At 51.5% G+C, this 25291-nt stretch overlaps 9 protein-coding genes across 9 annotated transcripts; 6 read left to right on the top strand and 3 right to left on the bottom strand.

The window, feature by feature from the left end:
• Positions 1–1679: 1679 nt before the first annotated feature.
• On the bottom strand, positions 1680–3374 carry CORC01_05372 (FluG domain-containing protein; the record flags this gene model as incomplete). Its single annotated transcript, XM_022617015.1, has 6 exons — positions 1680–1859; positions 1961–2077; positions 2438–2697; positions 2826–2967; positions 3030–3108; positions 3286–3374. 6 exons carry the CDS (start codon positions 3372–3374, stop codon positions 1680–1682), a joined length of 867 nt encoding a protein of 288 aa, XP_022476480.1.
• Positions 3375–5668: 2294 nt separating this feature from the next.
• On the top strand, positions 5669–6502 carry CORC01_05371 (serine/threonine kinase; the record flags this gene model as incomplete). The annotated part of the gene is made up of 1 exon (XM_022617014.1): positions 5669–6502. The coding sequence occupies one exon, from the start codon at positions 5669–5671 to the stop codon at positions 6500–6502; it is 834 nt and encodes a 277-aa protein (XP_022476479.1).
• Positions 6503–7140: 638 nt separating this feature from the next.
• Positions 7141–7632, top strand: CORC01_05370 (uncharacterized protein; the record flags this gene model as incomplete). The annotated part of the gene is made up of 2 exons (XM_022617013.1): positions 7141–7232; positions 7314–7632. 2 exons carry the CDS (start codon positions 7141–7143, stop codon positions 7630–7632), a joined length of 411 nt encoding a protein of 136 aa, XP_022476478.1.
• A 409-nt stretch (positions 7633–8041) lies between these two features.
• Positions 8042–8871, bottom strand: CORC01_05369 (uncharacterized protein; the record flags this gene model as incomplete). Its single annotated transcript, XM_022617012.1, has 3 exons — positions 8042–8427; positions 8479–8561; positions 8627–8871. The coding sequence occupies 3 exons, from the start codon at positions 8869–8871 to the stop codon at positions 8042–8044; spliced, it is 714 nt and encodes a 237-aa protein (XP_022476477.1).
• A 2033-nt stretch (positions 8872–10904) lies between these two features.
• CORC01_05368 (multicopper oxidase) lies at positions 10905–12629 on the top strand (the record flags this gene model as incomplete). The annotated part of the gene is made up of 1 exon (XM_022617011.1): positions 10905–12629. One exon carries the CDS (start codon positions 10905–10907, stop codon positions 12627–12629), a length of 1725 nt encoding a protein of 574 aa, XP_022476476.1.
• Positions 12630–15895: 3266 nt separating this feature from the next.
• Positions 15896–16744, top strand: CORC01_05367 (uncharacterized protein; the record flags this gene model as incomplete). The annotated part of the gene is made up of 3 exons (XM_022617010.1): positions 15896–15948; positions 16169–16382; positions 16439–16744. The coding sequence occupies 3 exons, from the start codon at positions 15896–15898 to the stop codon at positions 16742–16744; spliced, it is 573 nt and encodes a 190-aa protein (XP_022476475.1).
• Positions 16745–18472: 1728 nt separating this feature from the next.
• On the top strand, positions 18473–20314 carry CORC01_05366 (major facilitator superfamily transporter; the record flags this gene model as incomplete). The annotated part of the gene is made up of 7 exons (XM_022617009.1): positions 18473–18671; positions 18725–18769; positions 18841–18899; positions 18957–19147; positions 19207–19351; positions 19409–19663; positions 19727–20314. The coding sequence occupies 7 exons, from the start codon at positions 18473–18475 to the stop codon at positions 20312–20314; spliced, it is 1482 nt and encodes a 493-aa protein (XP_022476474.1).
• Positions 20315–20590: 276 nt separating this feature from the next.
• Positions 20591–21303, bottom strand: CORC01_05365 (uncharacterized protein; the record flags this gene model as incomplete). Its single annotated transcript, XM_022617008.1, has 3 exons — positions 20591–20753; positions 20851–20966; positions 21085–21303. The coding sequence occupies 3 exons, from the start codon at positions 21301–21303 to the stop codon at positions 20591–20593; spliced, it is 498 nt and encodes a 165-aa protein (XP_022476473.1).
• A 2014-nt stretch (positions 21304–23317) lies between these two features.
• Positions 23318–24349, top strand: CORC01_05364 (SWIM zinc finger protein; the record flags this gene model as incomplete). Its single annotated transcript, XM_022617007.1, has 3 exons — positions 23318–23764; positions 23821–24250; positions 24309–24349. 3 exons carry the CDS (start codon positions 23318–23320, stop codon positions 24347–24349), a joined length of 918 nt encoding a protein of 305 aa, XP_022476472.1.
• Between the last annotated feature and the right edge of the window lie 942 nt (positions 24350–25291).

The raw sequence follows: 25291 nt of genomic DNA, 5'->3' as shown, positions 1-25291 counted from the left end.
GCCACAAGTCAATAGCTGTTACCTACATTAGCAAACGAAACATGTTGTCTTGAGCTATAGGGGCAACAAACCAAAGCAGCCAAAGCCAGAACGTCGTCTCCGCTGATCCCAATGCCATGATAACGTCCCCAAAACCGGCCAAAGACGATAGACGCAAAAACAATCCACAAGCAGCAAATGGCGATGAGCGAATCGCGTGCTCTGTGTACCATTGGCATGTACTCAGGCGGCAGCTTCGCTACCTCCCCTTCCGCTGACATGGTTATCTAGTGGGGGCAAATGCGAAGATTGCTTCGACTCGAGGATCGACAAGGAATACACCAATGAAACCTCAATACCCCACGACTGGGCAGACAGAACTGGCCGGGCCTCACAAAGATAATATACAAGATGAAGCATTAAGATCCAGTCGCATGCGCAGCTGAAACTTTCGTCTTGCCCAATTCTGTGTGGCCCAGTTAACGTTTTACGGATGTTGCGGATCCGCAGGATGAACTCAAGTTTAGCAGGGGATACCTCACCACCTCAGCCAGTAAGAAGTTGGGTAAAAAGAGCGATCATCCAGACTTCAGCGGAACGATGAGGCATACTGCCGATGGATGATGTATAATTAATACCAGGCTCGGCCTGTAAGTATGTTGCCGAATCACATGTTCCACATTTTGGTGGGGTATGTTGCGTGAAGATTAAAGACGATCAAGGTATCAACCGTATTGAAAATCAACTTTCTAGAATATGATCTTTCTGCTCGGAAAACCTCTCAGCGTCCACCATTTAACCTTTGAGGCTCGCAGCAAATTCGACGCTTACGAGTCAGAGCCTCTGCGTGAGCTTCGTCGGTTGTGAAGAACTCCAATAATTAGCTTTTGTTTCACAGTCATAGAGTTTCAAGTCTTTTTCCAATTCCTCAGAATCTCTGACTCGTGTACCAAAAAGTCAGGCCATGGGTTAAGCCAAATCGCTTTCACTCCGATCATATATACCTCACCATGCATGACATTCTTACGAGCTTCTCGCTAAGATAGCAAAGGTACGTTAGTTTGTTCTTGTTGAGCCGCCTCTTGAGAAGGTCATGGCCGATCGAAACGCCCCGCCTTGAGCACTGCTCATCGATGCAGACACAATTAGAATGCAGCCTACCATTGCCGACGACAAATCGGACATGGTGAGTACTTTAAGGTGACGGAGACAACACTGCACCTACCGATTCTCAATACAACCAATAGGTTCGCCATTCCCTATAGCCATTTTCTACGCAGGCATTTTGGTACCGCCTCTACATAACCTGATCCGAAGTCCTGAGCGAAACCCCTCTTTGGCCTGGACAAGTCTAAACGCGTCCAGCGTCGGAAAGTTTGATCATACTGAGAACCGAGGATGGTCACACCGGGTGCGATCGCAACGTTGCACGGCACGCTCTCGCTCTCCTCGACGTTGGTTGTCGAAGTAGTCTTTTCTGACCGTCGGCCGGCAGTACGTACACGTCCATTCCTCCAGTGAGAATCTGTCATCGCCCACGGAATCTGGACACTGGTCTGAATCTAGGACGAGCGGGAAGGGCTATGGTGGGTAGGCGACCTGAGAGCGGACTCGGATGCGATCAGTTTCACTATCTGTCTCTTATCGGAGAGCGCCACCATATCATTGGCATAAATTGCAATAGTTCGCCGCTCGTACAGTTAGTTGCCCGACTGATAGGAAAGGACACTAGTGAGTCGCACACGCTCGGCAATCCGCAAGTGGACTTCCGGCTCGTGGCACACCGCTTGTTCGTCGCCGTGAGCTTGTTTCTCGATATCCCAGGTTGGTCGACTATAAAAGTAGTATTCGCGATACTCCTTCACCACTTTTAGTTTGTGCTGGTTTCGCGTGGGTTGGATTTCCCTTCTAAGTTTCCGGATCTCGGCTTCCTCTTCCCCACCTTCGATGTGGTATTGGCAACCGTTTAATAGAATTGTACCGCACTCAACTCCACTGAGCAGGGTGCGGCCATTAGCGACATTGCTCGTCGCTGCTCCGGCTCGCCGATATCCGGGTCGGCAGGCAAGTCAATCCAGACGTCCTCCGGGACCATTTCCTTTTGGCACGAGGGTCATAAGTGAGACTAGGGTGCGTAAAAAGCTTACACAGCTGGCCATCGTTTCCTCCTTGAAATACGTTCTGCAAGTTGAATTGGGCGGTCTCGTTGATGTAGGCGCAGTGAAAGGTAGCAAACTTGGGGTATTGGTGGAGAGCCGTTGCAAGGTTGGTACATCTGGCCTATCGTTGGCGGCATTCCCTGTTCCTCAACAAGCAAATCGTGGCGTCCAACGACTCTGGAAACTAGTGTCCAGGCTTTGCCGGCCAACATCGCCTCTCATTTTAGCATACGGCATGACTTCGTCCGCAGACAGCCGCTCAGCGCGGATGCGTCGAAAGACGGTCCGGGACTGCGTACAATGTGAACGTACGGTCTTGGCTTATTATCCGTTTCCTTTTGGTGAATGGACTTAATGGCCATGGCTGGCGTGGCTAGACCCGTCACAGGGTGTCGCACGATTATGAGGATGACCTCGTAGCACAGAGCCTCAGGACGACAACGACCTACGGTCTCCTGCAGGAGTGGCTGATCTAGCAGCGAAGAGCCCTTGTCATGTGCCCCCTCATCTCCGTCACTTTCCGTGTTCTCTGCGTCGGGCTTGCGCGAGAGATTCCCAACTGCTTTATGCATAAACAGCTCTTCTACAAACCTACCTTTCGCTCTTGTACGCTCGTTGTGGTCAAGCTAGCGCGACCGAGTGTCGGCGAAGCAGAGGAGCTGATAATAGCCGGCGAGGTTGACGCACTGCAGCTCCAGGAGACAGATGCCGTGTCGTATGCGATGTTGAAGGTTAGGATCACTCGCAGATTGTCTACACCAAGAACCTGCTTCCCGTTGATGCTAGGGATTCGGTAGTTGAAGCGGCGGACGATAGTGTTATCGTGGAACTGGAAAAGGATCCGTTAGCGCATGGCAGTAGAGTGGGCAAACTGGGCGTGGTCCTCCATACCTTGTACACTTCTTTAGCATTATTCCGTGCATGCAGCGACCAGTAGCGGTGGTGTAGAGCTACTGGAGCGGATATACATCTTGAAGGAACCCCAAGAACGGATATTCTACCACTCGCAAACGCGCAGAAGCTCATCATCGTCTCACGGGTCAGGATCTCAATTGCCTGTCGCCATTCTCCGAGGTTCTGGTCGTCGCCTCAACTGCCACCAGGCAGGTCAACCATCAAGTCTTCGATTCAGCGTCGGAGCGCAAACCGCTTGCGTTTGCGCAGCATGCTCCCAACGTTGATTTCGGTCTCGTCCGCACATTTCGGTCGGATAAAGTAGACGTTATTGATGCACATTGTGGCATGCTGGGAGGTCTGCAATCCCACTCTGCCTCTCTCGCTCGGCGAAACGCTTCAGAAAGTCGGCGTTTGTGTCGGGTCCAGGATGGATCGAGCGCTTGGACCAAGACAGCGCCAGAGGCGGCACCGCCTTGGCCAGTGTGCTGAGGGGGTGTTTGGTGCACGTGGTAGAAGTATTGGATATTACTTGGCTGTGCCGCCGTTTGCCTTTAGCCTCCACTGTTGACGCCGCGCAAAATGGCAACGCTTCCCACCGGATCCGGCGGTCCCAGCAATACCTTCTCTGTTTATAGTATATAAGATACTGTTTCGCTTAGTTAGTATTCTAGAATGGGTGTAGATGTAAGTTTGGCTACGAAGCAAGGTGGATGTGGCTGTGTTTACGAAGGCATCATGTGAGACTGTAAACTGTTAGTAAACTTTTCGGACTTAGGACCGAGGTTGGATGAGGCAGGACGCATCGCTATAGTGCTGGGCTTTTGTGTCTACCTTAAAGAAAAGTTCCATTCTGCAGGCGAGCCACATTGGTCAGCCTGCCTAAACAGTAACAGCTTTGAGCTACCTAACAATGTAATGGTTCCGTCGTATCCTGCTCGTTTATCCGCTTCCCCCTTATCTCTAATTATCAACATACTGCAATCGTCTATCCATAATAATGAAAGGACTTAGTACTACGGCTTATATCATTGCTATCGTCAAATCGTCCACCAAGGTCGCGTCAATGTACCTCCGGTACTCAAAGACGCCAAGAAGGGGCGGGACGATATCGCTTAGGTCGGCCAGGAGCTCTACAACTTCAACGTCGCTTCAGTGGGCGCCTTAACCTTCTCAAAGGTCCCTATAGCGCCAAACTCGAAAGTCGCACCGGCTTCTCAATGCCCTTAAAGGAGCTAAATCTTGAATCGAACAACTCAAGGCCAAATTTCGCCCACGTAAAGATCGCAAGGCCATAAGCCGGCCAGGATAAGGAGCTCTGATTTAGACCTTCCAAAGCAAGGACGTTGAAAGTGTTAAAGAAAATATAGCACGATAAAAACATCTCGACAGGTCTATTGATTAATCAGACGTATATTACTAAGATTCCTACCACTCTATCTTAGGCTGATCAAAGAATGCATAGATTGATCCCTCTCAACCTCGACCAAAAGTTTGTCCTTTATAAGTTGCCAATTACTCCCAACGCTTCGTTAAATACCCATGCTGAAAAACAAAACGCAATCTGCCTACCCATTACACAGTTTAAGCTCTTAAGTAGATAAATAAACAGGTTGAGAATATCGACACTAAGCCGATCTTCTGTTTAAAAAGTAAGGTAGCCATAGGCAAGTCGACGATCTCTTGAAATATCGCCCGATCCTCAACTGAAACAAACCGACTCGTTTATATTTACTAGAATCTTGCGGGAATAACTCTAAAATCGTATCTTTAATCCTTTATCAGAGGTATAAGTAGAGTGTTACAAAAGCTATACAATCGCTCTCATTATTAATGCCCTAAACGAGTATAAGCGAGACGACGATGTCAAACTCGTCATTCAATTCCTTTTCCACATCAAGAATCTGTATATTCAAACGCTCAAAGTTTTTCTCACGGGCAGACCAGAACTGCCAATCAGGCTAAGATTTAGAGAAATAAAAAGGACCTACCACAACCTAATTATTCATGATATCCCACCGCCTATTATTGAGCGAGACATTCAAACATTCCTAGAATACGAGCTCCGAAGGGATCAGAAAACTGTATAATAATTCGTTTATAAAGGAGCAATAACTACCCGATAGTAAGCCAGATTAACCCCAGATCGAGGCCACAGTCGATATAGCTATCCCGCTCTTCATCTTCGCAGCAATAACGTACCTTTTATTGACCAACTTAAATACGGCGGCACAGATCAGCAACTATGTCAGGTCTTAGCTTATCATACTCAGACCCATTCGTCAAAGCTCGCACTTTTATCGAAATTCGAACCAACATACCGACCAGCTCTAGTTGAACATCTTATTGATCTTTCTATGAATAAGAAAGATAATATTTGAGGATTTTCGCTTTATTGTCGGCTCTATCATCATACTTTCAAGTCCTCTCTCAGAAGCTGCGTTGGTACAACTCCTTGGAGTCTCTAGTGAGAGGGTGGACAACAGACTCGATTGGCGCCACACTCGATCGGTAACGCATTGCTTTATGACGTGCGGAAAGTTTGGTGCGGGGTAAACTCATTAGTCTCCCTCAATTTAATTTTGATATTGACGTAGGCACCCCCTTCTTCTCGTCTTCAGTTTTCACTCATCAGAATGGCTATCCCTAATATCAAGTCCTTCAGTGACCTTCATTATCTTGCAGAGTCCTTCCGCCTTGGAAGTACGGATTATAAGGATTTCTTACGTACCACTTTTGCGTGGTTTGATGAGGATGACCATGGATACTTCGGACAGATTCAGAAACCCAAGCTTCAGGCCACTCTTGACGATATCGCAGCTGCGCTTGAACTCATCTCTGATGAAGAGGTGTTCCCACCTTTGCAGCAAGCGATGCTGCCCCTGAGCACTGCCCCCGACAATCTCAACTCCCCGGCGGCCAATGAATTGAAAGCATTTCACATCAAACGCCCGCCGATTCACCAATATGACTGGTATAAAGAAGAGGACTGCCTCTACATCATTCCAGCGAGCTTTCTAGAGGAGGCAACCGCATTGGTCAACATTGCTCGCCACCCACAGCATCCAAACAACATCAAGTTTCACGGCTGTCGCGTACGCCGAGGTCACATTACCGGCCTTATCTTCGATGAATACAAAGACAACCTTCGCGATTGGCTGAGCAAAGGTCAGTTGGTCAACGATGCCGTTTTCATGGATCAACTGGAGTCGGCCGTCTGTCACCTTCACTCCCTCGGTCTGGCGCATAACGACATCAATCCAGCAAAAATCATGATAGAGGAACAGAGCGGCCAGCCGATTTTGGTTGATTTCGGATCCTGCCACAAAATAGGAGATGATTTAACAGCAAGTCGGGGCACGCCTGGCTGGACAGAAGTTGGGGATGACTACACCAAGTCGAAGAAGAGTCACGACTTATATGCACTGGATAAGATTCGCATATGGTTGAGCAACCCAATACGGGAATAGACATTAGTATAGTGTCATGAACTCGGCACTCGCCACGCGCGAGGCTGAGGCGCCTCGCTAGCGCGCCATAATAGTCACGTGACGCGCCTCCTGGCGCTCGTAACTATCTTGTAGAGTAATCAAGCCACTGAGTGGCAAAAGCCCAGAGTCAGCTTTTGTTTACTACTAGACCTAGCTTTAAAAAGCTTTTTTTTACACTTAGTAAACTTGCCTATGATAACAAGAATAAATGGGGTTTTAAGAGCCGACGTAAGCGCTACTTGCTTTTGCGGGCGGAACTAGTGTCAAAAACATAGATACAAAAACGATGTTGCACTACATATCGGCTCTTTAACGATTCGCTTTCTTTTTGCAATGGAAAAGTGGCTTTGTTATCTCACTCATCCTCTGCCGTGATGTAATTTTGAGGTGACATGATTCCAACCTAAGTTATTTTCACTGTGGTTGTTTTTGAAACAAAAAATCACATACTCCAGCGGAAAGTAATTGTCGAAAGTGTAAACAGTTTTCAGATCAAGCAATCGACACAACTCTAACAATCAATCCAGAGATACCCATCACGATCAAACTTAACCTTCAACCCCAAATCATCCAATCACAACCTCGTTCAATACCTTGTCACAATTCATCCAACCACAATGTCACATACCTTAGTCAACCGCAACGTCGCAATAAGCAGGGCGAGTTCCACCCCAGCGCCCCTCGCTCAGAGCCCCCCACAACCAAGGGCGTAAGTCCATCAATCCCAATCACACGCAATTCGCATTCATTCGCCACCTAACCAATCATCAGCACACCCCGGGCACCAAAGTCGGCAACGCCGCATACCCCGAGTTCCACCCCAGTTCCACCCCCAGGCCTACCCTGCCGACACAGCACCCCGGGAAAACACCTTTCAGCCCCAAAACGCGCAAGAGATCCCTGGGCAGGCCCTGAACCCCGACGCCACCGCGCACGCGGCCACACACGACTTCCCCGGCGCCACGAGCGTGGACGTCCACGCCGGGTTGGGGAAGCCTGTGCAAGGGCAGACAAGTGCCGAGAGGCACGGGGCGAACCTCGGTCGCCGCGACAAAGAGAGCGTGGGACTTGAGGGCGTTGGCACTTCTGGCAAGGATAATTTTAGGTAGCGGAGGCTGGATGTTGACCAGGGGCCTGGGTCTCGTGGAAAGACGGAGAATGCTTCCAAAGTGCTCGGTGTGGAGGAGAGAGTGCCCGTGTCGGCTGAGGAGGTTGCCAGCGAGCGACGGTAAATCAATGAGTTCTGTACGAGTAATATAACGTCACGACGATAAAGTATCCTCAAAGGTGGGATGAAAGAATTTGATCCGGATTGTAAAACAATCGCGCCCATTTTATTGCATGTTATAAGTGCGTCTGCTATCCCCTGTCCCCCTAAACACCCTAGCAGTCTTACATGTGTTTGTAATGCATCTTGATTCCAGTCAAGCTAAAACCAAACACACACTACGAGAGAATTGAATTGCGTGATATCCAGAGTTCCGTCACAGTCCTAGAAATGACAAAGCATTCAAGCCCTTAAGCGGATGCGGGGTCGACGTCGGCGGCATTGGAAGGCGCGGTCTTCTTGAGGGTGAGGACGACCGTGTCGTCGTTTTTGCGGCCGGCGGCGTTGTCGGTGACGTTCCACTTGAGGGAGAAGATGCCGTCGATGGAGCTGGGGGCAGCATACCACAGGGACTGCAAGCTGCCGGTGGCGCCCTTGACGAAGATGAAGGAGCCATAGAAGAGGAAGCCACTGGTCTGTCGGCCCGAGGAGGTCGTGTTGGAGTTGAGGAAGCCGACATCGTGGTCCGAGGAGCCCTGGGCGGGAATGGAGAAGGTGAGGTTGGACCAGTTGGGATCGGTCGCGGTGGCCGTGGTGTTGGGGGCTCCGATCCAGGTGTCAGTATCGGTGAGGGTGACTAGGTGTGTTAGTCATCATAGCAGGATACGAGAGAGATGGACAGACTTACAGAGCACCGGAGCGGCGTTGGAGTCGTTCAACTTGGTGTAGTCACCAAAGTAGACGTCACCTAGGTAGGTTTGTAATATTAGTCTAGAGCTTTTCAGAAGGGGGGTTTCGCAACCCGGGCTGGACGGGTTATCAACAGAAGAAAGGACAGGAAGGGAATGATGGCAAAGTCCCCAAGAGAACATTGATGATTCCCTTTGAGACAGAAAGTTCCTAAACCAGCCTTACTACCTCCTGTAGAGAACATGAACAGGCCGCCTATTCCTTCGCCGTAGCCATAGACCTGGAAAGGGCCGCTGTTATCGGTGGCAGCACTGTCAGTAGCGCGGGCTTCCAAAGGAGCCGCGGCCGCGAGGGCGGCGAAGGACAGCAGAATGGCACCGATGGGCTGCATCTTTGCGTGTGGGATATGTACTATGTTTCAAAAAGAAAGAGTGGTGAAAAGTTGACTAAAATGACTGGATGAGACTGGTAAGAGACTTTGAAAGAGGCAAACGATGGAGTGTGTGAGAGTTCTCGTGTTGAAGAAACCAGAGTGGTGGAAGGGCCGGAAAAGTGAAGCTGGAGAGGGGATGGAGTTGACTAAATAAAAGCGCAGTAAACCTATGCCTTTCGAGTGATCCGCTCCAAGCCGCCCTAGCCGGTATATCATGACTTGGCAAGTTTGCGTGCAAATTTCAGGACCTAAGCCACGCGGGCACCACAACAACGAGTCTTCCAAGTCAGCTAGCCAAGGCCCGAGATGGTTGCAAGCCCCTATCATCAAAGTGCAAGGAGCTTTTGGTCCCCGAAACAGGGTGCAATCAACGAATCACTGCGCGGATGTTGACTATACGCGTTGAGGCTCAGACTCCACCATATTGATCACAGTGGAGGCCCAACGCCATCACCCATACGGCTAGTAGAGACCATGACAACCTCGTTGACGCGTCAGTCCTTTCCTTGCCATTCGGCATAGAATTTAAGGTTTCGCCGCGAGACCGGACGGGACGGAAACGGCCATTCGCCAACAGGCTTATTCAGCGGGAAATCCGTTGTCGCTTACTGCGGCTAGGCCCATCGCGGGAGGGGCGCCTGTCAACGGGGTACGGGGATTCTCGTTTCGGTATGTGGGATGTGAGATGAACAGCGGCCCGTGATAGGGTTCGGGATGTGTGGGTCCCGTCTCCCCGGGGTGAGCTTGATATATACCTGAGATGCTATAGGCCCAGCCCATCACACTCTATTAATCATCGTCACAAAAGGGGTTTGGCGTCGCCGCATGGCCATGGGACCACGTAAGGAGAGGAGGCTGCGCACAGGACCACGAGCTCCTCCTCCCCATGACCTGTGAGTAACCTGCAATGTAACCTCCGGATCACCCGTACACGACATACACTAGTCGGGACTTCTTAGTCCACCCCTGACTTCTCGAGGCTCAAGTTCGTGCTGCCGCACAGATATCCATCCCAAAGGGGAACCGGAAATTTCTAAATCAGAAGCAACGTGGTGGGGCCAATCGGCCGGCTTGGCTCTCCGGAGCGACTCCCACCCTCCCGAGTATTCGGACAGACCGGTCGCCAAATCTTCCGGTTCTACCGACGGCACACCGGTCCTTGGTTGTCACCCTTAAGCTTTACACCATTGGCACGCCTTGTCAACTAGCGACCATGCCGGCCTTGCGAGGCTGCGGTGGATCAGGCGGCTCCTACCAACCTCAGCTCCTCCTGACCAGTGCCTCGCATAGAGAACTAAGACTCAGCTGTTTGAGAGTCATCCCCGTTGCGGTTCACTTACACGCACCATCTTACGACGCCCGTATAGCCCACGCATGGATTTGAGAGGGGTCAGTCTCAGGTCAACCCCCTCGGGCCTTCGTCGACAATGGAATTTTCATGAGAAGCGCGTCCTTAGACCCTGTTCAGAATGTTTTTTTCCCCGCTGATTCTCAAGCCAGACTAGCCTTTGCAATGACGATCTTCCAAATACGAGGGCAAGTGGGAGCTGTGGTTCCTGTGGATAATCTCGGGATGCCCATGGAAGTGTCAGTGTCGGATTCGGTTCACGCGGCTCCCGCGATGGAAATACACAGGACCAATAGACGAGCCATTGTCGAGTCCTCGTGGAGTTTTCATTGTGAACCAAACAGGAAACACCTGCAGGGCACATGCTCGATGGGAAAATAGAGTTTCTAGAATCCGTCGACTATGGCGCTTCCCGTAAAGTCGGTCATGAGGCTGCCCGTATAGCCGACAATGCGTTTTACGAGCTGCCAAGAATATTTAAACTATAGACCTCCGTTGCTTGTTTGATGCTATTCTCGCTCGCTCCTCACCCAGCACAGGATTGGCTACGCTTTCATTCGCTTCAGTCCTCTCTCTCTTCCAACATTGTGTCATCCAGCTTTCTTTTGACCTTTTCTTGGCACACACTCACTACTATATCATCATGTTCAAGTCACTCTTCGTGACCAGCGTCCTCGCGGGCTCCATGGTCTCTGCCTTGCCTGGCTTCGGCGCCCTCTCTGACGGCCCCGAGGCCCAACTCTTCCCTCGTGCTGCCTGTGACGGCAACACTGCCAGCACGAGGAGCGAGTGGTGCGACTACTCCATTAGCACTGATTACACGACCGAGGCGCCCGACACCGGCGTCACTCGCGAGTACTATCTCGAGCTGACCGACGTCACCGTCGCCCCCGACGGAGTCTCTCGCTCCGCCATGGCCGTCAACGGCTCCATCCCAGGCCCGACCCTCTTCGCCGACTGGGGTGACACCGTCGTCGTTCACGTCACCAACTCGCTGACGACCTCCAACAACGGCACCAGCATCCACTTCCACGGCATCCGCCAGAACTTCACTAACCAGAATGACGGCGTCAGCGCCATCACCCAGTGCCCCACGGCTCCCACAGAAACCATCACCTACACCTGGCGAGCTCTGCAGTACGGTCATACTTGGTACCATTCCCACTTCGCCCTCCAGGCGTGGCAGGGCATCTTTGGCGGCATCGTCATCTACGGCCCCGCCACCGCCAACTACGACGAGGACCTCGGCGTGTTGTTCCTCACCGACTGGGATCACCAGACCGTCGACGAGCTCTACCCCTCTGCCGAGACCGCTGGCCCGCCGACCCTTGACAACGGCCTCATCAACGGTACAAACGTCTACGGCGACGACAACTCCACTAGCCAGACCGGCTACCGTTACAACGTCACCTGGGAATCTGGCACCTCCTACCGTCTGAGACTCATCAACTCCGCCATCGACACTCACTGGAAGTTTATGATTGACAACCACACCCTGGAGGTCATCGCCTCCGACCTGGTTCCCATCACCCCCTACAAAACCACCGTCCTCAACATCGGCATCGCCCAGCGCTACGACATTATTGTCACCGCCGACCAGGCCGACGTCGCCGACAACTTTTGGCTCCGCGCTATACCCCAGTCCGCCTGCTCCGACAACTCCAGCCCCGACAACATCAAAGGCATCGTCTCCTACACCGGCACCATCACCGCCCCTACCACCAGCGCCTACAACTACACCGACTCTTGCGACGACGAGACGGCCAACCTCTCCCCCTACGTCTCCAAGACGGTCGACTCGGCCAACTGGGACGAACTCGAGACCGCCTCCGTCAGCCAAAACTCAGCCGGCCTCTTCAAGTGGGCCCTCAACAGCACCAGCTTCCTCGTCGACTGGGCCGACCCGACCCTGCAGCACGTCATGGAAGGCAACACCACCTGGGACACCCAAGAAGCCGTCTTCCAGCTCGACGACGCAGACCGATGGGTCTACTTCGTCATCGAGACCTCCCTCGCCGTCCCGCACCCCATCCACCTCCACGGCCACGACTTTTCCGTCCTCGCCCAGGGCTCCGGAACCTACTCCAGCTCCGTCACCCTCAAGACTGACAACCCGCCCCGCCGCGACACCGCCATGCTGCCGTCCTCTGGATACGTCGTCCTGGCGTGGCAGACGGACAACCCGGGCGCGTGGCTTATGCACTGCCACATTGGGTGGCACACGTCCGAGGGCTTCTCGGTGCAGTTTGTCGAGAGATATAGCGAGATCCCCGCCCTCATTGATAACTCTACCCTCACTGACACTTGCGACAAGTGGACTACCTTCCAGGAGAAGTACTCCATTGAGCAAGACGACTCTGGTATCTAAACGGGGGTTTTTTTTTGGAGAGGCGTCTACGAGATAGCACAGCATATCTGGTAGACTACCATTACCATTGGGTTAGCAAGTTTCCTTGCGTCTTGAGATCAAGGGGCGGTTTTGGCGAGTAGGACTTCAATTCGTATGTTGCATAATTAGTTCAAGTTCAATTCATGCACGAAAAAAAGGAAATTTTTACATTTCCATCATATGTATTCTTGAATAACAGTGTGAACACGGTACCTCCATTCATTCTCTTTGGAATCAATTTTCAGGACTGAAAGTTTGTCTTTTGCGATGATTGTGTTTGGGACGATACGCTTATACAATACACTGGGTCTAATGTCATTACGTGCTGGGGGTTTAACTGCAGGCCGGCCTGCAGCCTTGATATTTCCAGGATGAGAAGATATCATTTTCAACACAATAGACTGTGCCCAATATCATATATCATTTTACTCTACCACGTGATTGTACGAGGCTAAGTACACTGAGAAGCTTGGCTATATACGTAGTAGATGTATCAGGCTACTGACAAGCTGCCGCCAACTTGATATCTATGGCACCAGCGTAGAAGTTGCTGTTTGCTTGCCGTTCACGTGGTGTCTTCTTACTACAGTATAAACACGCCTTATTTCCGTTCCCTTGTCTTTGAATAATTCAAGCAAAGGTACTTTTGAGGCTGACCCACCTCTCATTATACCCCTTGCTGTGCGCTCAACTATTGGCAATAAGTGCGTTAGCGCGTTCTATTTCACCCTTTTCATTCTCCGAAGAGTCGACATTTTTCTTATCAATCCTCATCCGCCCTCATTTGTGAAGAGATTCGATGGTGGTTGATGAAATTCACCAAACGTTCCACTGCAGACCATGCGCTATGTTTAATGATAGATTAAGACGATTCTGTGCAAAACAGCCCATGTTAGACTTGCTCATTGCAGCTACTCTGGGCTTTCTTGACAACAAATCTCAATTACTCGACATCGAAACTTGACTCTTGAGACTCATGAACGCACATCCATGCCAGCTGATTAACCTCATACCAAATATCTCCTTGATCCAAAACTTTCAAACAATTCTCATAATTGAGTCATTGTATCGCGAATGATTCTGCAGACTTTCTCATGATCGACGTCCGCACTGCAGATGTGCCGTGCGGCCCGTGCCTAAACCTTTAAGCGTCCCGTTAATTCCGTTTCGCTGAGCAAGGAGACAATCTGCACTCACTTTATTATGTAAGCGGCAGCTTCCTGCATGATGCTGCATGATGCTGCATGATGCCGCACTTTGGTTCTAACTTCCATCGATTACGAAGGTGTCATTTTCAATTGTAACCGCAACATTCACAGAGAAACTACCGAAAACCTTACATGTTGCCGTCGAGCCACTCAAGCAAGCAATTTTTTTTCCCCCATGCTAAAACGCGCGTCATTTCTACTAGCACGCCTCCCAAATACCCATTTCCTCTCTTATCATATTCACCACCAAAACTCTCCTGAGTTTGCGTAACGCCTAGAGCGACATCATGCATGGTGTCGGAATGATAAAGTCGTCATGCACTTGAGCTTTGGCCTCTTTCGGGGTTGCACTGGGAGTACAATAGTAGGTGGTCAGTACATGAATCGCGTTGCACCAATTCTTAAGTGCTGCAGACAAACGTGGATATTCGGCGCAGATCGTCATTTCCTAGATGAAACTCAGCTTATACCTCCGGCCAGTTCTCCGAAAAATAAAAAATAAACAAAAAATACTGCACAGATATACACTTCTATTTTGGTTTATTTCTTATCGATGATGGCGCAACTAGTTTTCCCCCTGTCTCAGTGATAATTCACAGAGTATCCCCACCTGCACGGCGTGCCGTCTTTCTGCCCTTGTGGGAAATTTCTTCAGCCCCCAAAATGGCTTCGTCATCGTCACCAGCCCTAGGTAATGCTCGCAAATCACGGGCTCTTAGTATGGAAGAGGGTAGTCAAAATCAAACAGCCAACTTCAGCCCCAATGTCAACGCGTTCAACAAGGGAATGTTGTGCCGTCATACCCACGCTTGTTATTACCTCTCGTATTCATAGTTGTTTTACAGTATCCGTACAGACATGGCCCTACGTTTGCAATATGCGTAGGGAGAACTTCCCCCCTCTTTCAGGGCCTCAGCTTCACAAAGCCCCGACAAAAAAGGGTCGGAAGGAAACTGCAAGCATATTCTTGGATTCGGTTTCCCTCCAGTCAGCTGCTGCGACAGGGTACTCCAGGGACTGTCAAATACTGGATTGGGTGTGATTCCCGGTCTTGGATGCTCTGTTGGGGCATCAGCACCGGGGACGCCTTACGGTGTGAACCCACTTCGCTTGGGAAGTGGAAAGGGGTACCCACGCAAATCAGAGCTCGTCAGGCCCCAAAGAGTCAAAAAGAAGGGGAAGTTTCTGCGTCGTGGCGGTGCCGGGCGGAAATCTTACCCCTGAACCCGCACCATTACCCCCTGAATCAGTTTCCCGGAACGGCACTCTTCTGGAATGTGGGGGAATAAGAGCGTTGGGAGCCGCAGAGCATGGGACAGGATGCGAGGCAGGGGTATCCCCGTCCATCTCTGCACGTCCTCGGGCATATCATTGCACATCTCTGGTACCTGATGGTTTAGGAGTATTGTTGCAGCGCCTCGTTGACAGCAGCCCGGCAGGGCCAGCTTCTAGCTTTCTTGGGACCAAGCCTCCTGCTTGGCATCCAAACTTTCCTGTTGGTCCCCACGTCGAGAGTGGCTGGTGAACCGCAAGGTCAGATTCTTGACTGCGCATGATGGAACGCTCGCTTTTCAAGTTATCGAGAAGCCACCTCCACTTTGGTTACCATGTGCTGTCTTGACTATCTACTCATAAATTTCGAGGCTCATGAGTCTGTCCCAAGGAGTCCCAAAGGAGTCGCCGACCTCGGTCTTGCCCCGGCTATCAAGTCTCAGCCGTTGAAAAGCCCAAGCGCAGGAGACCTTGTTGTCTCCCCTCTCAGCCATCAGTCGGCAGCAACCCGCCAGTAAGGACTCTAAGAGAATTTCGATCGCATGAAAAGACCCCAGACTAATGGTTTGAAACGTCCAGGTTCGCCCATATCGTGGATTACACCTGCCACCTCGTGAGGCTATGGCAAGGTCAAACATACTACCGTAGCACAAAAGAGACAAGAACATTGGACGGCAGAAATCTTCTCGGCAGTTCTCGAGAGCCGCTTCTTGGACCTTGCCTGACGATGATCAGGGGCTCAAAGTCGACAGAGTGATATCCGGGATGTCGGTCCTCAACATTTGCTTCACACACCACGCCTTCCCGAGACTGGCTATGTAAGACACTCGTGCAATGCGTCGCAAGACTCCCCATAGATTATACAGGCTGTCATAGGTCGTCAGTCGAGTCTATAGTCAGGCTCGGAACATCGTAGTTGGGAAGTCTGAAAAGCAGAGCTCAAGTCGACCGTGAAAGAAGACCTTTATTCCTTCCAAATTACAACCTTTTCTTTTCCCTCACGACTAACAACCAGTTCAATCTTCAATCACTCTCAAGCATCTCTGACTCTTCAAATCTTGCTCTCTCAGCAACACTCCCGCTCTTCATATCCCACCAGTCTTCAAACACTTCTTCTTTCAAGAGCCACCATCAATATGGTCCACCACCATCAACAATCAAATTGCCGTTCACCATCGCCACCATCGCCACCATACCCGCCATACCCGCCTTCGCCGCTGTCGCCGAGGCCGGCCCCCTCGCCATCCGCGACGTCTGCAACCCTGCCCCACTAGCCCTACCACCGCCAACGTCCAACCGCGCTCCCAGCCCGTCGCTGTCACCGCGGACGCCTGCCAGAAGCTTTGCGAGGCCGACCCCGGCCGCCAGTCCTTTGTCTTCGGTCTTGCCCGCTCCGACACCATCCCTCTCTGCTACCTTTACGCTGTACCGGCCTCCCGGGTCCCCCAGCAATCCAACACCAACCTCATGATCTTTCACAAGATCGCACCGGCGTCCCCACCGCCGCTCCCACTCAGACTGACACTGGTTCCAACACCGGCAACACCGGCGCCAACAAAAAGTAACACTGGTGCCAAAACCGACAACAACAACAACAACAACAACAGGGAGTAGCCCAAGAAGCGCGCCAGCGTCTGCGGCGGCACCCCCGCAGGTCCCGTTCCACCCCTACCCTGAGCCGCGAGGGCATCACCACCCAGGGCGCCTGCTTGGCGCTCTGCAGGGAGACCACCGGCGGCTAGGCCGTCGACTTCGGCAAGCTTTCCGCCAAGGAGCCGGTCCAATGCTGCCTCTCTAACATCTGCCCGCCCCTACCAACGGGCAGACTTTCGTCGCCTTCGATATTGACTACTACATCTAAATCTCATAGCGCGGTTGGCCACATGACTTCTACTCCGTAGTGAACGGAAAAGCGACCATAATTTTTTCGAGGACAAGATTCGTTGGGGAGGGTGGGGTGCAACAGACGCTTGTGATGAATGAATAGTTTTTCTTGGTTGGTCATGGATAGAATACTCTTTTGGTATAGAATTATTCCTCAGCTCGATGTTCGGCGCAGTCATGCGTTTGAATATATCAAAGGAAATGAAAACGAACCAAAAAAGGATATGGAATAATGGCTAACAAAATTAGACTCGAGTTTGGAAGCTGTTCTGGTGCCAATCATTCCATGATGCGTGCTTCAATTCGCGCGAATTATTCCAGCAACTGGCTGGTTGGCATCTGATCCACGATGATTCTCCCTAAGGTATGTGAAATCTGTCACGGGCTTCTTGGTAAAAAAGAGGTGACAAATTAAAAGAAGAAAAAAAGAAAGAAAAAAAAAAGAAGCTATTTAGAGTGAAATAGCCAAACACTAGAAACTATTGGGAAGGTCGCTATCGTCGTTCAATCAGACACGAGGTACCTAGTCCACTTGAGCCCGAACCGGGAAACGGAGGGAAAGCGGGTCAACCAGACTAAGAAGTGGGGCCGTTTCGCCGACCGGTCGGCTCCGTGAAATCGGAAAAGTTGCCGCCTTTGGCGAGCAGATGCCCGGCGGCACGATGCAAGCCACAACCGGCAGATGCGCGGAGAAACATGATTTTTGGTTGAATCAGTGAGCTGTGGGGAGTCATTTTTAGAGTTGCCAAGCAGAGCCAAGCTATTGAACAAAATCCACCGGCTCTTACTCAGTTGCCAGATTGGGGCCCATTTGAGAAGCCAAAGGACCCAGTCGGCAATGTCGCCATCGACTTCAACATGAGGTGATTCAAACTGACCAATCACGCAAACCCTAAACAAATTTCATCATCCACCTCCGCTGGCGCCATCCACCCGGCAGTGGTGACCTGCCGCCTGCGACGGCATTCCCCCCCGGGGAAATGTCATCATGGATCGATGATGCCATGTGGGCCCTGGGAAAACGACAGTGAGAACCGCTGTCAAACTGCACCGAGGAAGGGATGATAAACGTTGGACACAGAGCAAGAGCTCTAAGCGAGGTGTCTACTTACTAGGTTTCAACGGACAACGCCTCAAAGAGGAAAGGAAGCCAGCCCACTCGAGCAATCTACTCGCCAATCTTGTTTTCCCTCGTTGGCGTTGCAGAGCTTTGCTCCGACAGTCTGGTCCGCGTCCTCCTTGGGGTCCGCATTGATAAGCCGTGCGCGCGGCCGCAAACTTTACCTTTCCAAACACCACAAACGACCTCAGAAACTCGACTTCAGCCGAAAAAAGCGCGGGTGTTCTTGGTACCGAGCGAAAGCTGAGACCTCGTCCTTTTTGAACGACGAGGCAGGTGCAGCAGCCACGATCATATACCTGGATCAATCGAGAACAAGACAATATTGGTGGTATACGATGAGCGCGCAAAAGGATCCCCCGCCTGAGAAGGCGCTGGATGCGCCCGCCAACGATATCAGCGGAACGGAGAGCCCTTCCGAGGTTGAGCTGGAGGAGGATGCCGTCAACGAGAAGTCGCTGTTGAGGAGACTTGATTTCAAGCTTTTGCCGGCCGTCGGCATTCTGTACTTGCTTTCGTTCCTCGACCGATCCAATGGTGAGACTCACGAGAGCACTACGCGACAATGGCTGGTGCTAATACCGTCGCAGTGGGCAATGCTCGAATTGAGGGCCTCACGGATGATCTTCACATGAGTATGTACAACTTTTCTCGTTTGGGTTGAGTCTATACAAAAATTATGAACTGCGCAGCTGACATTTTACAGGTGGAAACCAGTATCTGACTGGTCTGACTCTCTACTTCATCGGCTACGTACTCTTTGAAGTGAGTTGCTCGGCGATGACGCTTGAACGGGGATGGAGAGATTGCTAAAACCTGCAGATTCCGTGCAACATCATCCTGAAAAGGACCACCCCGCGATTCTGGCTCCCGACGTTGACAATCGCATGGGGCATCGTCGCGACGCTGATGGGCATCGTAACCAACATGGCCGGGTTCTTCGTCGCTCGCTTCTTCCTCGGTGTCACTGAGAGTGGTCTCTTCCCCGGCGTGGTGTACTACTTTTCAATGTGGTACGTTCGAATCATTCCGAGATTCGTGAACGACACCGATCTAACTTGCAGTTCTGTAGGTACAAACGTCGCGAGAGGCAGTTTCGCATCTCTCTCTTCTTCAGCGCCGCCTCGCTCGCCGGCGCTTTCGGCGGTATCCTGGCATGGGGCATCGGACACATGCGGGTCGTATGGGACAATGGCTGGAGATGGATCTTCATCCTGGTTCGTTTGGCGCATCCCTTCGCTTCGGGGAACAGCAAGGACTAACAACTAGAGCAGGAAGGTATCGCAACCGTGCTCATTGCGTTTGGCGCATACTGGTTCATCCAGAACTACCCCGACACCGCCCAGTTTGTGTCTGAAAAGGAACGCCGCTTCATCAGAGCCAGGCTCGCCTCCGACAGCGACGCCACGCACAATGAAAAATTTTCGTGGAGCAACGTGATGGATGCTATCAAGGACCCAAAGTGCTGGCTGTACGGTCTCGGCTTTCACACCATGAGCTTGCCGCTGTACACGTTTTCTCTGTTCATCGTACGTTAACCTCACACAACTTCCACTAAATCCTGTGAGAAATTACCTCTGACAAAATCTCAGCCTACAATCATCAAGAACCTGGGATACACCGCGGCAGTCGCCCAACTGCTAACCATTCCCCCTTACGCTCTCGCCTTCGTCACAACCTTGACTGTCGCGATCTACTCTGAACGCACCGGCCGCCGCGCCTTCTTCATCATGGGATCGTCGGCCGTCGCAGCAATCGGCTACATCATCCTCCTAGCCAACTCCGATCCCGCCCGCAAACCGGGCGTCTCGTACCTCGGAACCTTTTTCGCCGCCGCGGGCATCTACCCGGCCACCGCCCTCGTGCTCTCCTGGCCCGCTATAAACGTCTCTGGGCAGACGAAGCGCGCGGTGGGCAACGCCATGCAAATCACCATTGGTAATCTGGGCGCTGTGCTGGGTACGCAATTGTATCGCGCCAATGATGGACCGAGGTACATTGTCGGCCACTCCTTTGCGTTGGGGTATCTTTTGGCGAATATTATTGTCTGTGGAATCTTGTACTTTGTGTTGAAGGGTGAGAATAAGAGGCGCGAGGCGATTGCGCCCGAAGTTCAGGCGATTGGGGATTTGGAGGATTGGCCTGGCGACAAGGATCCTCGATGGAGGTTCCAGTACTAGAGGCACGACAGAGCTTGGCTGGGTCGACAGTGGGGTTGCAGTTCAAGATGAACCACCTAGGCTGAACGATTCTCTCTAAAGCCCAGGGTTGCTGCAAGGTTTCATGAACCGTTTACATAGTTGACTGTGATGATACCAATCCTTTTTAATATAAGCGGCTATCAACTGTGCTACTCTGGCCACCAGATATATAGTCGTGCTGCGGTCGAAATATGTACAGGAACGAAAAATGGTTCTAGATCGACGTTGCAATCACCGCGAACTAGGACCTCTGCCCTAATACTGCGCCGGAATAGACTGCTTATCGTCCCAGCACTTCAATACACCCCCTTTAGCCTGGCGACATCTCAAGACATCCGGATTGTCTTGCGGATCATAGGCGTGAAGAGGCTTCCAGTAAGGCGCAGGATAACAATCCGTGCCGACGTTTGGAGTAGCTCTGTAAGGGGAAATGCAAGTTAGAGACAGAAACAGGAGTAGTCAAGGAACGTGCAACTTGAGGGTGAGTTGGGGACCAGGCAAGAACCAGCGCTTACTTGTATCTCCAATTCCAGTACGAATGAATACCGCCGTAGGCGCATGTCGCCTCCTTGTCCATCCCATTCATGCACTCCTTTGCGGCAATGTCACGGTTCATATCGAGACCGATGAACTAGACCAAAATCAACTGTTAGCGATGAATGATGGTGGAAGATGGGACTTTGGCAAGGTGCTCGCGTGTTTCGAGTGTTCATCAATAAAAACTGTCAAGATTGGGTAAATGATCTCACCTTGAGCTCGAAGCCCCAGGTGACTCGATTCTCGTCAACTATGCAAGCCCGTCTGGCCTGGTGTCTGTAGTAAGACCCAGCCAGCCCCTTGCAAACTTTTTCAATGTCGAGGATACCCGGGTCTTTGTCGTACATGCTCTGCTTTCCGGATGGGTAGCACACCGCGAGAGCGAGGGAAGCCGAAGCCAAGACTGAGAAGAAGAGGCGGGTGAAGAGCATTTTTTTTGCTCATGTACTGACGGATGGATGAGCTGAGGATAGATGGTGGGCTTCGTTTGGTTGCAGTATTACATTTGGCATTGGACGAGTATTTGTAGAAATGAACATGGAGTCCGAGGGAGGGCTTTCAGGCGACACATATGTAGTGAAGCAAAAGCTTTCGACATGACATGTCGTTTCTTTGGGCTAATCAAAGGAATAATGTTGGACCAAGAGTCGCCCTGATTCTGGTAGTGTTACAGTAGCAACCATCCCTTTCTTTTGCTACGAATACAAATACGGAGCGCAGCAACACCCTATTGGGATATTTGGTCTAATGATCATCTCAAGCACGTTCTTGCTCAAAGACACGTCTTGGCTGGTGGCAGGTACCTAGTATGATCCTAGGTGAACAGGCACAGTGGGAACTACAAGAGAATGTCCTTGGCCATCTCGTCACGATTTCATTGTGCCTTTGCCGCAACTTTTCCTGATACTGTGTGAACGTGATTCCATCTTCATGGGAACGATTGGCTCCGTCCATGACCTCGACATCTCTGCCATCTGAATAACACTTTGCCTTTTGATATAGCATCAATTCACATGGCACATTCTTCTGCGCCGACCGCTCTCTCAACCACTCTATCGTGACACTACGCCTATCTTTCCATCACAACCTCCGGAGCGAGGCAAGAAGACGTTGTTGACTAGGCGCTCCCTGGGTCGTAGCGGGGAGCGAGCATGGGCGGGTGTCAGCGTTTTGATGGGTTTGATCTAGAGGTTGGTCGCAGACACCGGAAACCTGCCACTTTTACTGGAGATGTTTCATCCTGAAATGGAGCGCCTGAGGCTTCGGAGGAATTTTAGATCAATAGAAGATGGATCAATTTCTTTGTATTAGAGTGTTCCCACCCGAGTTCAATTCCGCAACGGCCTGGGACTTGTCCGCCGTCTAAACCTTATGCGTTGTCGACTCAGTCATAACTGCGTACGACACATCTCTAAACGGAAACCCTAGACGTGATGGCTTCCAATCAAAAGTAGTTTCATCTCATACAGCCCCGACTGACGTCAATGCTTGCGCCATGTTCCTGGGCGCTATCCTCATCCTACCCTTTACCGGCATGCTAATCGACCGCGCCGTCTGCCCGGTCTTTGGCACTGGGCCTTTCCTTCTCGTGCTGGGCTGTCGGTGCTCTTTTGGCTGCTGAGATCTTATCCAGTCTTGCTCAATATGCCCTCTTCCGGTGTGGCGAGTGATTGGCTAATGTGTCTTCGCCTCAAACTAGTGTTTCTCTCAACCGTTAGGTTGTGCGTGGAGGGTCCCCAGCATCAGTCAAGCTGCACCGCCGCTATTCGTTTTGATACTCATCTAACTAGCCCCCGAATCTCTGAAAGGGCTCATTCACCAAGACCGACAAGAGGAAGCCCTCGATGTATTGGCGAGGATCAACGGCAATGATGCAACAGACGGGAACGTTCAAAAGTAGCACAGGAAGCCATAGAGGCGCTGGATTACGAACTGCGGCATGGCCGGTCTCTCGGCCTCAAGGGCATGGCCTACAGACCGAATCGCAAGCGGTTGGGCGGCATCGTTCAAGCAAATGAGCCAGGCGATCGAGACATTGTCGGGTCCATGTCGGATCCGTTAGCACTTCCCTTGAGTCACCTGATGCTTATGGGTTAGGTGAGTAAAAGTCACATGATCTCGCGTGCCTGGCGTGTGACTGTTGAGGTCCGTGCCTGTCGTCATCGGAAGGCTCGTTCCATCTCAGGTTGGGGATGGAAGTTGCGGGCCGAGAGCTGCTCTTGCCACTTCTACATAAGGTTCTTGCCAATCAAGGTATTACCAAAGTCTGCCTATTGTATGAAGCTGCGCATCGCCCCCGTCCTTCCCTCGCCGGTACTCCTCTCATTCTTCTTCTCCCCAGCGAAGATAATCGAATTATTCGCGACCACCTAGCGCCCAACTCCTTATTCCCGAGCAAGTGCCCCTCATCGACGCCCCTTTCTGTATTCACCCCTCGTTATCGCAATGGCGGGACCCCGCGCCCCAACAGCAGCGACCCGCTCCGTGCCCGGCTACCCCAAGAACGCCGGAAACCCCACAACAAAGCCGGCAATGGCGACACCCTCGCCGACGCGCAAACGAAAGGCCGATCCCTCGGACGACGCATCACTGCTATCTTCATCACCAAGTCAGGTAAAGAAACCAAAGACAGCCGGCGCGAGTACCGGCGAGAAGCGCCTGCGTCGATACCGACCGAAACCACCCCAAAGCTTCCACGAAGTCTACCATCGAGCGACGACACAGCGCTTCTATGTCCTCGAGCGTCGACGATGTGGGACCCCGGATGCGCCCGAGGAGGAAATAGAGTTGACCGGCTCTACTGGCAACGTGTACACCGTCAAGATTGGTCAGACCCCGTCGTGCAGCTGCCCGCACTCCATGAAGGGGAATCAATGCAAGCACTGGCTCTATGTGCGATCTTCCTCAAATGTGTTCCATCTCCATCGGACAAATCTAACGGTAACCAGGTCATGTCTCGAGTCCTCCGCGCCAAATTCGAACACACGTACCAATTGGCCCTGGTTCCTAGTGAACTGAAGGAGATCTTCGACAAGGCCCCGCCCATCGATACCCCAGCCGACGATACCCAAGATAAGAATCGAAAACCCATTGATGGCGATTGCCCCATCTGCTTCTGCGAGCTCGAGTCCGATAATAAGGAGACTATTGTGTGGTGCCGCGCAGCCTGCGGGCAAAACATTCACAAGGAGTGTTTCGAGACGTGGGCTGCAACGAAACGTCGCGGCAGCTACGGCGGAAGCGACGTGACGTGTCCATATTGCCGGAGCGTCTGGCAGGGTGACGATGACATGGTGAAGAACATTAAGAAAGGCGGCAAGATTACCCGTGAGGGATACGTCAATGTGGCTGAGCAGCTCGGTATCAGCACGCAAAGAGGTATTGTTGCGCGTCTGGCCTGTTCGAAGTTCAGAATAATACTGACACAAGAGCTCAGATTATAGCACCTATTCGAGATGGTGGACAGGAGGTTACTGACATCTCTTTGATGCGAATTCTGTGAACACATAATCATGAAAACTAGCAGAGACGCTAATCCACCTTTACGTATTCATTTCCGTCTCTTGGTATGCTCACTTTGCGTGTGCTGTGTCCAAACATAGGATGGTCAATCCTTGCCTTGGCAGTGACTTCGACGCGTGTTCATTAGATTAATGATGCCAGCCTCGGGTTTATATCCTGCCGGACTGGCTGAGGGATATAACCATTTTGGTACCGTCGAACTACCTCTACCCTGGAGCACCACATCATTGGCACGCGATCTCTCCGGTTGGATTCCAAATCAGGGCGTTGAGAGTCGTGACACTCAGTAGTTGGTACAAAGATCTTTGGAGTGGGGGGGCCTATAAACCCCCGATATAGACCAAATGCAGATACGACATGCTGGACGAACGGTTCGCTGGAGCAAGACACTTATACCAGTGCACTTCGCGAATGAAGCGGCTTTGCTCGTCCGACCCCATAGGTTCCGAGCGAAGGTACAAACAGAAGATAGTGGAGCCAAGCGCTCACCTGGTTCGCTTCAGCTCCTTGGCCCGTAAGCTGTTCTGGCTCGTAGACTATCGGATACAACTATTCTTCCGTGAGTAGTGGAGCCATACTGTATTCCTTTAAAGTGCTCTGCTACGGTAGCATTGTTGTTAAGGAGAGTGAACTCCACAGAACCATAAAGAGACATGGATCATCCCGCATTCTGCCTTTTACACTGTTGCTAGCCGGTCTGTTGCCAAAATACCATACTACCAAGAGCATCAAACGCTGTTGAAACCAACCGTGTTCTCATCAATGTACAACGCACCAAGAGTGAGGAGAGGCCATCATGAGCCCGAAATTATTTCACCGGCAAATCGAAGAATTTAGATGGCTTACCATACTATACAAGTCCTTTGATCGATTGATTTACACGTGGGCGCAATTCCC

The sequence above is a fragment of the Colletotrichum orchidophilum genome, assembly GCF_001831195.1.
Source record: "Colletotrichum orchidophilum strain IMI 309357 chromosome Unknown Scaffold_37.1, whole genome shotgun sequence".
NCBI lineage: Eukaryota > Fungi > Ascomycota > Sordariomycetes > Glomerellales > Glomerellaceae > Colletotrichum > Colletotrichum orchidophilum.
Note: the sequence above shows the minus strand (reverse complement) of the source record. Positions and strands in the feature narration are given on the sequence as shown.